General features: G+C 47.2%; 1 protein-coding gene across 1 annotated transcript in view; it reads left to right on the top strand.

Moving 5' to 3' along the window:
• nlk1 (nemo-like kinase, type 1) overlaps positions 1 to 10,274 on the top strand; it is a 39,451-nt gene extending 29,177 nt beyond the window's left edge. Inside the window, exons 6-11 of the mRNA XM_084326415.1 lie at positions 361 to 570; positions 1,566 to 1,667; positions 3,781 to 3,867; positions 7,627 to 7,825; positions 9,121 to 9,214; positions 10,147 to 10,274. Coding sequence (XP_084182541.1) covers positions 361 to 570; positions 1,566 to 1,667; positions 3,781 to 3,867; positions 7,627 to 7,825; positions 9,121 to 9,214; positions 10,147 to 10,195 — 741 coding nt within the window. The 3' untranslated portion in view covers positions 10,196 to 10,274. The remainder of the gene's footprint in view (positions 1 to 360; positions 571 to 1,565; positions 1,668 to 3,780; positions 3,868 to 7,626; positions 7,826 to 9,120; positions 9,215 to 10,146) is intronic.
• The last annotated feature ends 4,418 nt before the right edge of the window (positions 10,275 to 14,692 follow it).

A 14,692-nucleotide genomic window follows, 5' to 3' on the forward strand; every position in this document is an offset into this window, starting at 1 on the left:
CCACAACGTCCGATCCCCACCCATCAGCTTCCCACCCCCTAATACTGCCAATTGTATTAGTATGAACGACCAGCCAAGCTGATAGCAATGTGGAGAGCTGGGCTCGACTACATACGTGGATTTCAAAGTAAAAGCTCTACTTGGATGAGAGAATACTCATCTGTATTGACATATTATCTGCATGCAAAATATATTGCTGTATTGATTTCCCTTTCTGCTCTGCTGATTGAACTCCATCCCAGAGGAACCACTGCATCAGTTGGTTCAGATTTGTAAACAACGCTGTCTCTTTCAATTTCAAATGACCTTAACCCCCTTAACCTTACCCCCCCCCCCCCTCTCTCCCCCCTGTGCGGTCAGATCTGTGACTTTGGACTGGCCCGCGTGGAGGAGCCGGACCCGTCGCGCCACATGACCCAGGAGGTGGTGACCCAGTACTACCGGGCCCCCGAGGTGCTGATGGGCAGCCGCCACTATGGCTCCGCCATCGACGTCTGGTCCGTGGGCTGCATCTTCGCCGAGCTGCTGGGACGCCGCATCCTGTTCCAGGCCCAGAGCCCCATCCAGCAGGTACACTGTGTTCCAGGCCCAGAGCCCCATCCAGCAGGTACACTGTGTTCCAGGCCCAGAGCCCCATCCAGCAGGTACACTGTGTTCCAGGCCCAGAGCCCCATCCAGCAGGTACACTGTGCTCCAGGCCCAGAGCCCCATCCAGCAGGTACACTGTGTTCCAGAGCCCCATCCAGCAGGTACACTGTGTTCCAGGCCCAGAGCCCCATCCAGCAGGTACACTGTGTTCCAGGCCCAGAGCCCCATCCAGCAGGTACACTGTGTTCCAGGCCCAGAGCCCCATCCAGCAGGTACACTGTGTTCCAGGCCCAGAGCCCCATCCAGCAGGTACACTGTGTTCCAGGCCCAGAGCCCCATCCAGCAGGTACACTGTGCTCCAGGTCCAGAGCCCCATCCAGCAGGTACACTGTGTTCCAGGCCCAGAGCCCCATCCAGCAGGTACACTGTGTTCCAGGCCCAGAGCCCCATCCAGCAGGTACACTGTGTTCCAGGCCCAGAGCCCCATCCAGCAGGTACACTGTGTTCCAGGCCCAGAGCCCCATCCAGCAGGTACACTGTGTTCCAGGCCCAGAGCCCCATCCAGCAGGTACACTGTGTTCCAGGCCCAGAGCCCCATCCAGCAGGTACACTGTGTTCCAGGCCCAGAGCCCCATCCAGCAGGTACACTGTGTTCCAGGCCCAGAGCCCCATCCAGCAGGTACACTGTGTTCCAGGCCCAGAGCCCCATCCAGCAGGTACACTGTGTTCCAGGCCCAGAGCCCCATCCAGCAGGTACACTGTGCTCCAGGCCCAGAGCCCCATCCAGCAGGTACACTGTGTTCCAGGTCTTTGCTCGAAAAAGAGATTGTTGATCTCGAGTGACTACCTGGTCAAACACTACTACACTACTGCTACAATAAATGCTTGGTGATGGAAGTTGTGCCACAGGCCACATGGACATTGATTATGAAAGATCTGTGTTCACTCCCTCCCTCTGTCTCCGTCATGTGTTCCAGTTGGACCTGATAACAGACCTGCTGGGGACCCCTCCTCTCTCTGCCATGGCGTCGGCCTGCGAGGGGGCCAGAGCCCACATCCTGAGGGGACCTCACAAACCGGTAGGTCCTGCTGACCATGTCTCCATATCAGAGCACACATCCTGATGACCTCACAAACCGGTAGGTCCTGCTGACCATGTCTCCATATCAGAGCACACATCCTGATGACCTCACAAACCGGTAGGTCCTGCTGACCATGTCTCCATATCAGAGCACACATCCTGATGACCTCACAAACCGGTAGGTCCTGCTGACCATGTCTCCATATCAGAGCACACATCCTGAGGGGACCTCACAAACCGGTAGGTCCTGCTGACCATGTCTCCATATCAGAGCACACATCCTGATGACCTCACAAACCGGTAGGTCCTGCTGACCATGTCTCCATATCAGAGCACACATCCTGATGACCTCACAAACCGGTAGCTCCTGCTGACCATGTCTCCATATCAGAGCACACATCCTGATGACCTCACAAACCGGTAGGTCCTGCTGACCATGTCTCCATATCAGAGCACACATCCTGATGACCTCACAAACCGGTAGCTCCTCCTGACCATGTCTCCATATCAGAGCACACATCCTGATGACCTCACAAACCGGTAGCTCCTCCTGACCATGTCTCCATATCAGAGCACTAAGGGCCAGAGCCCACACCCAGACTTTACATTTTTTCGAATACCACTCCCGACGCTCTAGTTCCGTCAATCATTTGGCGATCTCGAAAATTATTGGACAGGGTTGTAACAAATGGGTGTGGCTTTCCAATGCTACCCCACGTGGGGATGAGCGAATAGGTAAAGTCACGAGCGCAAACAAGAAAAGAAATCGGGAAAAATTTTCTGCATTGCTTTTTACCCCCTCACTTTTTACCAGAATCGCTCCTAACCACTTTTTTATCTTTTTCTCCCCTTCTTTTTCCGTTTTTCTCCCCTCCCAATGTTAATCGTTATGCCAATTCCCAATCCCCTTCCTGGTCGTTGCGCACTCTGCCCCCTACCGTCGGTCTGGGAGGGCGGAGACTATCACATGCTTCCTCCGACACATGTGTAGCCAGCCCACCGCTTCTTTTCACCTGGCAGCGCGGACTCTCACTGAGAGTGTAACGTGGAAGGTCACACTTAGGGATGGGTACCGAATTCGGTACTTTTTTTTACCGAAACACGTCGGTACTACAGAGTATCGATTCAAGTGAGATACCGGAATATTTGTTTTATTTTTTTATTTATTTTTTAGCTTTTTTATTTTCATGTCAACGTTCACACGCACAATATATGCTTACCTAGGATTTGACTTGATTCAACAACAAAGCAGCCGGAGCAATGGCAAGCCGAAAACGGTCGAAATTGTAGTTATTTGAAGTTTGGATTATTTTTTTCACGACTGAGGTAGGTAAATACATTTTTTTTTAGACTAAAGTACCAAAAAAAGGTACCGTTGGGTACCGGTATCGATCACAGGTACCGGTACCGTATCGGTTCAAATGTGAAAAGTACCCATCCCTAGTCACACTACCTCTCTTAGATCCTTCCCTCGCTGTGCAGGCGCCCCGACCGAACTGTAGGAGTCGCTGTTTACAACGACCAGGACCCACCCTCGCCGGGTTTCCCACCCGCTAACACTGCCAATTGTGTCAGTATGGCCGGTCGGCCAACCCGGAAGCACCACAGCCGGATTCGATCCCACTGTCTCTGTGGTGGTAGACGGACGCTTAGTCCGCTGCGCTACCCGGCCGCCCTACTCTGAATGGATTTTTATAAAATGTGGACATGCACTACACAAGACTTCAGGATTGGACCCAGGGTATTTTTTCAGCCATACCAATTAGTTTGGAAATATAGTTTTGGATATTGCAACTACTGCAGAAAAATGTGAGTAACAAGTTTTTCTACAACTCAAATTCAGACCTATGTTACTCTTATTTCATTAGCACTAAAAGTGAAGTCTTTATTGTATCAGAAACTTCAGAGTGTTATCTTTCAAAAGAGACCGGGCTCATGCATGTGCTATAAGTATATCATATGTCAGTAGATGCCACACCATGTCATGCTCGATCACCGGTAAAGGGGGTACAATTTGAATGACTGAATAATCATCACAGAGTTAAAAATGCCAACGCAGTCCCTTTTCAACTGTGAAGCTGTGAGTGACTCCTGGCCTCTCGTCCTCCCAGCCGTCGCTGTCCGTGCTGTACATGCTGTCTGACGGGGCCACGCACGAGGCCATACACCTGCTCTGCCGCATGCTGGTCTTCGACCCCGTGAGTGACACAAACACATTATTCATGTTTTACTGGAAGTATCCATGAGTGACACAAACACATTATTCATGTTTTACTGGAAGTATCCATGAGTGACACAAACACATTATTCATGTTTTACTGGAAGTATCCATGAGTGACACAAACACATTATTCATGTTTTACTGGAAGTATCCATGAGTGACACAAACACATTATTCATGTTTTACTGGAAGTATCCATGAGTGACACAAACACATTATTCATGTTTTACTGGAAGTATCCATGAGTGACACAAACACATTATTCATGTTTTACTGGAAGTATCCATGAGTGACACAAACACATTATTCATGTTTTACTGGAAGTATCCATGAGTTACACAAACACATTATTCATGTTTTACTGGAAGTATCCATGAGTTACAGAAACACATTATTCATGTTTTACTGGAAGTATCCATGAGTTACATAAACACATTATTCATGTTTTACTGGAAGTATCCATGAGTTACCTAAACACATTATTCATGTTTTACTGGAAGTATCCATGAGTTACCTAAACACATTATTCATGTTTTACTGGAAGTATCCATGAGTTACACAAACACATTATTCATGAGTTACTGGAAGTATCCATGAGTTACATAAACACATTATTCATGTTTTACTGGAAGTATCCATGAGTTACAGAAACACATTATTCATGTTTTACTGGAAGTATCCATGAGTTACAGAAACACATTATTCATGTTTTACTGGAAGTATCCATGAGTGACAGAAACACATTATTCATGTTTTACTGGAAGTATCCATGAGTTACAGAAACACATTATTCATGTTTTACTGGAAGTATCCATGAGTTACATAAACACATTATTCATGTTTTACTGGAAGTATCCACGAGTTACCTAAACACATTATTCATGTTTTACTGGAAGTATCCATGAGTTACCTAAACACATTATTCATGTTTTACTGGAAGTATCCATGAGTTACCTAAACACATTATTAACCACAGTATCCATGAGTTACCTAAACACATTATTAACCACAGTATCCATGAGTTACCTAAACACATTATTAACCACAGTATCCATGAGTTACCTAAACACATTATTAACCACAGTATCCATGAGTTACCTAAACACATTATTAACCACAGTATCCATGAGTTACCTAAACACATTATTAACTACAGTATCCATGAGTTACCTAAACACATTATTAACCACAGTATCCATGAGTTACCTAAACACATTATTAACCACAGTATCCATGAGTTACATAACCACATTATTAATAGGGATGTCCCCAGGGAACAAACTTAACTTTTTGACTTACCAGCCATTTGGCTGGTAGATTTTTTAAACTACCAGCCGGGCAGATTTTTTACTAGCCAAAAATTATAAATAGCTTTTTAGTATATCGCCATGTGTTATTATTACATATAATACTCTCATATGCTATTTTCAATTAATATCATAAACATAAGGAATATTAGCATAATTTTGAGTGGACTGAAGGAATGAGTCAGCGTTAATAGTTTTAAATGCAAATAATTTATTGAAACATAGAAGTGGGGTCGGGGACACACACACTGTTTCAACTCACCACCCCCGCATCATATTGTAGTCTGTCTTCAAACTTCCACTCCTCTCAAACATTTTTATATTTGAATATCAACATTATCTGTGCATCCTCAGTAATCCTCAGTTTACTATAATATACTCCTGTCCTGAGTCCTGACTAGTGACTCCGTCGTCTTTCCAAACGCACGCACACACACACAGAGGGAAGGGGAGAGTGCCCCCCCCCCCCCCATTTCCCTTTCCTCAGTGCTGTTTACTGTGGCTCTGCCTCGTCTGATCATCAGGATTAGCTTGTTAGCTGACGTTAACGTTGTAGTGATTGGTACATAAACGTTAATTTCGGGCGATGTGGGCATAAAGGAATGGCGACGGTGCAAAGCATGTAGCTGCATTGGACTCATTGTGAGAAGAAAAAAACTGCTGTGTTAACGCTGCTCTGTTTACAACGCTGCTCTGTTTTCAAGAAACAACACGGACTGGGCGGATATCATATGACTCGCGGAGTTGCTAGAGGGTTTTCAAAATAAGAGTATCATATTAACCTGAACGTTTCTAGCTGCCGGAGCCCAGATATTATGACTGGATCTGCGCTTGGGGCGGCAATGAGACCCGCACAGGATTTTCAAAATAAGAGTATCGATATGAATTACACGCCAGCTGGCGGGCAGACTATTATTTTTAGACGCCAGACGGTAAATCTACACGCATTTGGCGATAGGCGCCCAGTTATTTTGTTCCCTGGATGTCCTGATCAAATTTTTTTGCTCCCGATCATGTGATTTTGGGTATCTACCGATACCGATCTTTCTCGATCCGATAAAAAAATAAATAAAAAATGTCATCCCAATTTCGCCTCACCAATTCTTCCTTCAATTCTCCCCTCCCCTGTCTTGAATCTTGCTAGACTATGCCTCCCACTGGTCGGCTGCAGTGAGGACCAAGCTTTGCATCACGTCATTCAAGAGAGGCATTGCAACCGGAGTAATCTAAAAACTGAATGATGATATGCAATTTAAAACCAAAACTAAGGCCTCAGTATGAGTTTAAGACGTGAACATGGTCATGTTTGTTGAATAAAAAAAAAAGTTTAAAAAATAAAATAAAATATCCGAATATATATATATTTTTCCAATCCCGATTTTCTGAAAATAACGCGATCTGCCCCGATCACGTGATCGGATCGGGACATCCCTAATTATTAACCACAGTATCCATAAGTTACATACCCACATTATTAACTACAGTATCCATAAGTTACATACCCACATTATTAACTACAGTATCCATGAGTTACAGAACCACATTATTAACCACAGTATCCTGAGTTACATAACCACATTATTAACCACAGTATCCATGAGTTACATAACCACATTATTAACCACAGTATCCTGAGTTACATAACCACATTATTAACCACAGTATCCATGAGTTACAGAACCACATTATTAACCACAGTATCCATGAGTTACATAACAACATTATTAACCACAGTATCCATGAGTTACAGAACCACATTATTAACCACAGTATCCATGAGTTACAGAACCACATTATTAACCACAGTATCCATGAGTTACATAAACACATTATTAACCACAGTATCCATGAGTTACATAAACACATTATTAACCACAGTATCCTGAGTTACATAACAACATTATTAACCACAGTATCCATGAGTTACAGAACCACATTATTAACCACAGTATCCTGAGTTACAGAACCACATTATTAACCACAGTATCCATGAGTTACATAAACACATTATTAACCACAGTATCCGTGAGTTACATAAACACATTATTAACCACAGTATCCATGAGTTACAGAACCACATTATTAACCACAGTATCCATGAGTTACATAAACACATTATTAACCACAGTATCCGTGAGTTACATAAACACATTATTAACCACAGTATCCATGAGTTACATAAACACATTATTAACCACAGTATCCATGAGTTACAGAACCACATTATTACATTTCTCTGACTGGAAGTATCCATGAGTTACCTTGATGAGATTAGAGCAGTGAGTTACATTGATGTGGGTATATGGTTAGAAATATACTTTTAACACGGTATAAAACAAATATTCTTAGTGTGAATAATTGTAGATCTCAGTAAAGTGTCGAGTTTTAGAATGAAACGTGTGAGCAGGTGTTTCTTCTTCTTGGACCAGGCTAAGCGGATCTCCGGCAGCGATGCCCTCTCCCACCCCTACCTGGATGAAGGGCGCCTGCGCTACCACACCTGCATGTGTCAGTGCTGCTACTCGGTGCCCAGCGGGCGCGTCTACACCCGCGACTTCGAGCCGCCCGCCGACCGCCCCTTCAGTCACAGCTACGAGCACAGCCTGCTGTCTGTGTGGCAGGGCAAAGGTAGGAGGGTGAGGGTGGCAGGGCAAAGGTAGGAGGGTGAGGGTGGCAGGGCAAAGGTAGGAGGGGGAGGGTGGCAGGGCAAAGGTAGGAGGGGGAGGGTGGCAGGGCAAAGGTAGGAGGGGGAGGGTGGCAGGGCAAAGGTAGGAGGGGGAGGGTGGCAGGGCAAAGGTAGGAGGGGAAGGGTGGCAGGGCAAAGGTAGGAGGGGGAGGGTGGCAGGGCAAAGGTAGGAGGGGGAGGGGGAGTGTGGCAGGGCAAAGGTAGGAGGGGGAGGGTGGCAGGGCAAAGGTGGGAGGGGGAGTGTGGCAGGGCAAAGGTAGGAGGGGGAGTGTGGCAGGGCAAAGGTAGGAGGGGGAGGGGGAGTGTGGCAGGGCAAAGGTAGGAGGGGGAGGGGGAGTGTGGCAGGGCAAAGGTAGGAGGGGGAGGGGGAGTGTGGCAGGGCAAATGTAGAGGGGTTGAGGTGGAGGCTGGAGGTGGAGGGTTGAGGTGGAGGGTGGAGGCTGGAGGTGGAGGGTTGAGGTGGAGGCTGGAGGTGGAGGGTTGAGGTGGAGGGTTGAGGTGGAGGCTGGAGGTGGAGGCTGGAGGTGGAGGCTGGAGGTGGAGGCTGGAGGTGGAGGCTGGAGGTGGAGGCTGGAGGTGGAGGCTGGAGGTGGAGGCTGGAGGTGGAGGCTGGAGGTAGAGTGTTGAGGTGGAGGGTTGAGGTGGAGGCTGGAGGTGGAGGGTGGAGGGTTGAGGTGGAGGCTGGAGGTGGAGGGTTGAGGTGGAGGCTGGAGGTGGAGGGTTGAGGTGGAGGCTGGAGGTGGAGGCTGGAGGTGGAGGGTTGAGGTGGAGGCTGGAGGTGGAGGGTTGAGGTGGAGGCTGGAGGTGGAGGGTTGAGGTGGAGTGTTGAGGTGGAGGGTTGAGGTGGAGGCTGGAGGTGGAGGGTTGAGGTGGAGGGTTGAGGTGGAGGGTTGAGGTGGAGGGTTGAGGTGGAGGGTTGAGGTGGAGGGTTGAGGTGGAGGGTTGAGGTGGAGGGTTGAGGTGGAGGGTTGAGGTGGAGGCTGGAGGTGGAGGGTTGAGGTGGAGGCTGGAGGTGGAGGGTGGAGGTGGAGGGTGGAGGTGGAGGCTGGAGGTGGAGGCTGGAGGTGGAGGGTTGAGGTTGAGGGGTTAAGGTGGAGGGGTTAGGGTGGAGGGTTGAGGTGGAGGGGTTAGGGTTGAGGGGTTAAGGTGGAGGGGTTAGGGTTGAGGGCATCCTGCTCCTCTGGTTGTAAGTGTAACAGGAAGTAACGGCCCCTTGTTCTTTGCGTCCCTGTGTCAGAGCTCATCCACCGCTTCATCACAGAGCATCAGCAGGGCAAGAGGGTCCCGCTGTGCATCAACCCACAGAGTGCTGCCTTCAAGACCTTCATCAGGTGAGAGGAGGAGGGCCGCGTGGGCGGGGCTTAACAGAGGAGGGATCGGTGGGTGGGGCTTAACAGAGGAGGGCTCGGTGGGTGGGGCTTAACAGAGGAGGGCTCAGGTGGGCGGTGCTTAACAGAGGAGGGCTCGGTGGGTGGGGCTTAACAGAGGAGGGCTCGGTGGGCGGGGCTTAACAGAGGAGGGCTCAGGTGGGCGGTGCTTAACAGAGGAGGGCTCAGGTGGGCGGTGCTTAACAGAGGAGGGCTCGGTGGGTGGGGCTTAACAGAGGAGGGCTCAGGTGGGCGGTGCTTAAGAGAGGAGCACTCGGGTGGGCGGGCCTTAACAGGAGTAGTTGTTACATAGTGTGGTTTTTTTTTGTGTGTGTGAAGGACATTAAAGGCAAATGAAATCAATGGACCAGTTCCTGGAGTGTGTTCCTTTAACCTCTTGAGCCATATTTTCAGAAAATTCACCTAAAAATACATACCTAAGTAAATGGAAGATTGCTCCACTTCTACAAGGTCCGTTCTCAGGGAATGTATTCCCACTGCCCTTTATTAATTTCCTTAGATTCTTTGTACAAGTGATGGTGCTGAACGAGCTCAGTGGCAGTTTTTCATGTCTGGTCATGTTTAACATGGTGTTATTCACTGTCAAAGATGCAAAGAAAAATCATAATGTATTCTCATTTGTTTCATCACAATTTACTCAAGCCTAGTAACAGACACAGTCGTTCTGACACTGGGAATTCATTCACTGAGTTCCATAGATGTCCCTAGATACCAAGAACATGCAAATGGATTTACTTTGGTATATATTTTTAGGCGGATTTTCAGAAAATAGGGCTGGCGCTTAACAGGTTAAGAGTTTTAAGCTAGGCTAGTGCTGTGCTAGTTTAAGAGTTGTTTTGTTCCTCTTGTTGAGCGGGAATCCTTCTCCTCCTCAGGTCCACCGCCTGGCACTCGTCCAAGGTGTCCCGGAAGGAGGAGCGGTGAAGGACGGACGCTCTGCAGAGGACTGAAGCCACGGCGGTTTAAAGGACTCCTCTCAGTGGCCGTGGCATCTTGATTGACAGTACAGGGGGGGGGGGGGGGGCTCTGGTGTTTTTGGAAACGGGAGGAGAGGTGTGGACTTTTAAAAACGGTACCCAGCCGATGGGAGGAGGGAGGGGAGAGAATGAAAGCGGCCCCCGCTGTACCCCCGACTCGCACCCCACCCGTTTGAAAATACTCCAATCCCCGCCCGCCCGCCCCGCCCACAGAGTATGAAGAGACGACTGCTTCGACTTAACGAGACGTAAACCACCGAGGGGCGTTTCTGGTGCTGAGGAACACGTTGGTTTAGAAGGAGAAAGAAAAGGAGAAAAAAAACTATTGTGTTGGAAGAATATTGAACATGGTGCTTTTCTTTTTATATATATATATTTGTTGTTTTTTTGGCCGACATGGATATTAGAGATATTAATAAGGAGTAGTGATTTTAATTGTTTTAAGAATTATAGTGCAGATCTTTTTTTTTAAAAGTCATTCCAGCCTTGTGCAATATGGTATATATATATATATATATATATATATATATATATATATATATATATATCTATATCAATGTAACAAGCGATACACACACTAGAGTGTTTCCATAGGCTTTGAAGGCTTTGAAGCTCCTTGCAGAAGCGGTTTTCAGACGATCGGCGTCGCACGACAAAACCACCTCATATTAACCTCACAGCTTGGACCATGATGTCTGCGGCTCCGCTCGTCCCACCACACCACTCACCGTGTGCAGCTTGGACCATGGTGTCTGCGGCTCCGCTCGTCCCACCACACCACTCACCGTGTGCAGCTTGGACCATGGTGTCTGCGGCTCCGCTCGTCCCACCACACCGCTCACCGTGTGCAGCTTGGACCATGGTGTCTGCGGCTCCGCTCGTCCCACCACACCACTCACCGTGTGGTGCAGCTTGGACCATGATGTCTGCGGCTCCGCTCGTCCCACCACACCACTCACCGTGAGCAGCTTGGACCACGGTATCTGCGGCTCCGCTCGTCCCACCACACCACTCACCGTGTGCAGCTTGGACCATGATGTCTGCGGCTCCGCTCGTCCCACCACACCACTCACCGTGTGCAGCTTGGACCATGATGTCTGCGGCTCCGCTCGTCCCACCACACCACTCACCGTGAGCAGCTTGGACCATGGTGTCTGCGGCTCCGCTCGTCCCACCACACCACTCACCGTGTGCAGCTTGGACCATGATGTCTGCGGCTCCGCTCGTCCCACCACACCGCTCACCGTGTGCAGCTTGGACCATGGTGTCTGCAGCTCCGCTCGTCCCACCACACCACTCGCCGTGTGCAGCTTGGACCATGGTGTCTGCGGCTCCGCTCGTCCCACCACACCACTCACCATGTGCAGCTTGGACCACGGTATCTGCGGCTCCGCTCGTCCCACCACACCACTCACCGTGAGCAGCTTGGACCATGGTGTCTGCGGCTCCGCTCGTCCCACCACACCACTCACCGTGTGCAGCTTGGACCATGGTGTCTGCGGCTCCGCTCGTCCCACCACACCACTCACCGTGTGCAGCTTGGGACTGCGTTTGCCAACATTTTCTTTTTTCTGTGTCTGGCTCAGACAGCTTGCCTGTCGGACACGGTCTCTCTCCAGTGGTTTGAAGGATGTGACCTGGACCTGGTTCCTCTGTGTGTTTGTTTGTTCTCCAGCGGTGACCCCTCTACGTCCCTGGTCAGGTTTGCGGGGCCACCTTCAGCCCTCTAGTGGCTGACACCCACCCAGGCCAGGGGGCCCCTACCTTAACCCACCTTATAAGCCCCTACCTTAACCCTTTCACTGCCCCACCCACCTTAACTCATTGACTGCCACGCTGTTTTCCCATCTCTAATCCCTGGCGCCAGTGTTTCAGACCGTCTTAACGATGTTTGTAGACCCATCGTATATTCTATATTATAGCTATGGAGACATACTATGGCTCATTTGGCCCAGCGGTGAGATTTGGAGTTGGACAAGACCCCCCCCCCCCCCCCCCCCCCATGTATTTGTAATCCATAAACGTACCTCGTCCATTTTGTGCGCCAGTGAATTTGCAAGGAGGAGGCTGGGAGGAGCGGCGCTATGAGGAGCCAGAGCTCTGCTGCTTTCCATCCCTGCGCCGCCCTGACGATGGCGCTCTGCCCGTGGGAAGAGATGTAAATATCCAGTAATCCGACATGTGAACCAATGTCCAGTAGCTCTTGTCCTGTGTACAAAGGGTCAGCGTGAATATACTGGGCGAATAGACTGAACATGAGTATGCAAACAGTTGATTTGCCGTTCCTGGTGAGACAAAATGCCGCTGCTTGATCAAGCGCCGCCATCCCAGCTCAATAATGTACTCAAAAGGTAAGCGAGACCGTCGCCTCTCGGGATTCGATCGTCATCAGTGTTACAAAATCCGTACAGAAGGACCAGGGGACTGTCTATTATCATAATAAAAAACATCAAACGAATATACTTGTTTTTGGCAATCAATGAGTTAACCATAACCCACCTTATATAAGCCCTTACCGTAACCCTTTACCTGACAAACCCTTTACCTTTACCTGAGCCCTCTACCAAACCCCACAAATCAACAACTACATTTATGGGGGGTGTGGTCGCCATGGAGATTCTAGAAGCAGTGTTGTGTTGATCATGCTTTTCCTAATTTATTGAGTGTGTTTTAGAAGTAGAATAATGCAGCCCCCTGCTGGTGTGATTTATCATTTTGTCATTACCTAAAAAAAACATTAAGGGATGGAGTGAGGAGGGAGGGGGTCTGAGTGTGTGTGTGTATTTATATATTAGGGCTGTCAAAATGAATGCTTTAACTCTGGAGATTATTTAAAATTATTTAAAGCATTAAAAAAAAAAAATCTAGATTAATCTATGGAGTGAAAAATCTTAAATTTTAGCGCTGCGGATATAAGAAAGAGGTCTAGCTGAGGCAATGTTGATTGTTTTGTTGAACATTTGTATTTCACAGGAGAGAAACTGTATTCAAAGAAAGCTATTAAAATAGTCTTTGAATCTAAATATACTTTCTTTGTGTTGATTTTACATTAATTCCGTGATTTTACTCAAGTAAATATCTGTTACAAGCTTCGGTCTTAAGTAGAAAAATGCGTTTTTTTTATCTAGATTAATTACAGAAAATTGTGAGATTAATTAGTAAAAAAAAAATTAATCTATTGACGGCACTAATATATATACACACAGACTGAATCAGTATCTACTATGTACTGCAAACGTCTCTGTCATTCCTCTGTTTGGACTCCGCATGGCCTCTCCTCCTGCACCTCCCTGACCTCCTGCTGCAGACGGAGCGGCGTGTGGAGTTCATTTTATTATTTTTATTTCTTTTATTGTTCATTTCCCAAGGTTGGAATGCACAGATACCAGCGCTGACTGCAGGGGAGGTATCATTTACAGTTACATGTATATTCTGGTATCATTTACAGTTACATGTATATTCTGGTATCATTTACAGTTACATGTATATTTAGGTATCAGGGACTATTATCGGTCAAGATTAGTTATATATCGGCATGGGAGAAATCATAAAATCATATACAGAGAGTAACGTGTCGGTTAAACGCATCAGAAATCATGATTTATTTGTCTGTCTTGCTCTCAAAACACAGAACGATGTTAAGACTTGTTAAGTAGAGACATTATTATTATAATTGAGTGAATAATTTCTGTCCAGTGAGGTCCAAACTAATAGCCCATGTTGTTCAGCAAAACCACTGGTCTGAGGTCAGTATTTGGTATCATCAGCCAAGTAAACGCCTCCCAAGGTTTCGTTTTCAAAATCCTAGAAATGATGTAAACACTGGTATCGATACTAGAGGTGATGTAAACACTGGTATCGATACTAGAGGTGATGTAAAGACTGGTATCAATACTAGAAGTGATGTAAAGACTGGTATCAATACTAGAAGTGATGTAAACACTGGTATCAATACTAGAGGTGATGTAAACACTGGTATCGATACTAGAGGTGATGTAAAGACTGGTATCAATACTAGAAGTGATGTAAAGACTGGTATCAATACTAGAAGTGATGTAAAGACTGGTATCAATACTAGAAGTGATGTAAAGACTGGTATCAATACTAGAAGTGATGTAAAGACTGGTATCAATACTAGAAGTGATGTAAAGACTGGTATCAATACTAGAAGTGATGTAAAGACTGGTATCAATACTAGAGGTGATGTAAACACTGGTATCGATACTAGAGGTGATGTAAACACTGGTATCGATACTAGAGGTGATGTAAAGACTGGTATCAATACTAGAAGTGATGTAAAGACTGGTATCAATACTAGAAGTGATGTAAAGACTGGTATCAATACTAGAAGTGATGTAAAGACTGGTATCAATACTAGAGGTGATGTAAAGACTGGTATCAATACTAGAGGTGATGTAAAGACTGGTATCAATACTAGAGGTGA

Source organism: Notolepis coatsorum, assembly GCF_963971535.1.
Source record: "Notolepis coatsorum genome assembly, chromosome: 12".
Taxonomy (NCBI): Eukaryota; Metazoa; Chordata; class Actinopteri; order Aulopiformes; family Paralepididae; genus Notolepis; species Notolepis coatsorum.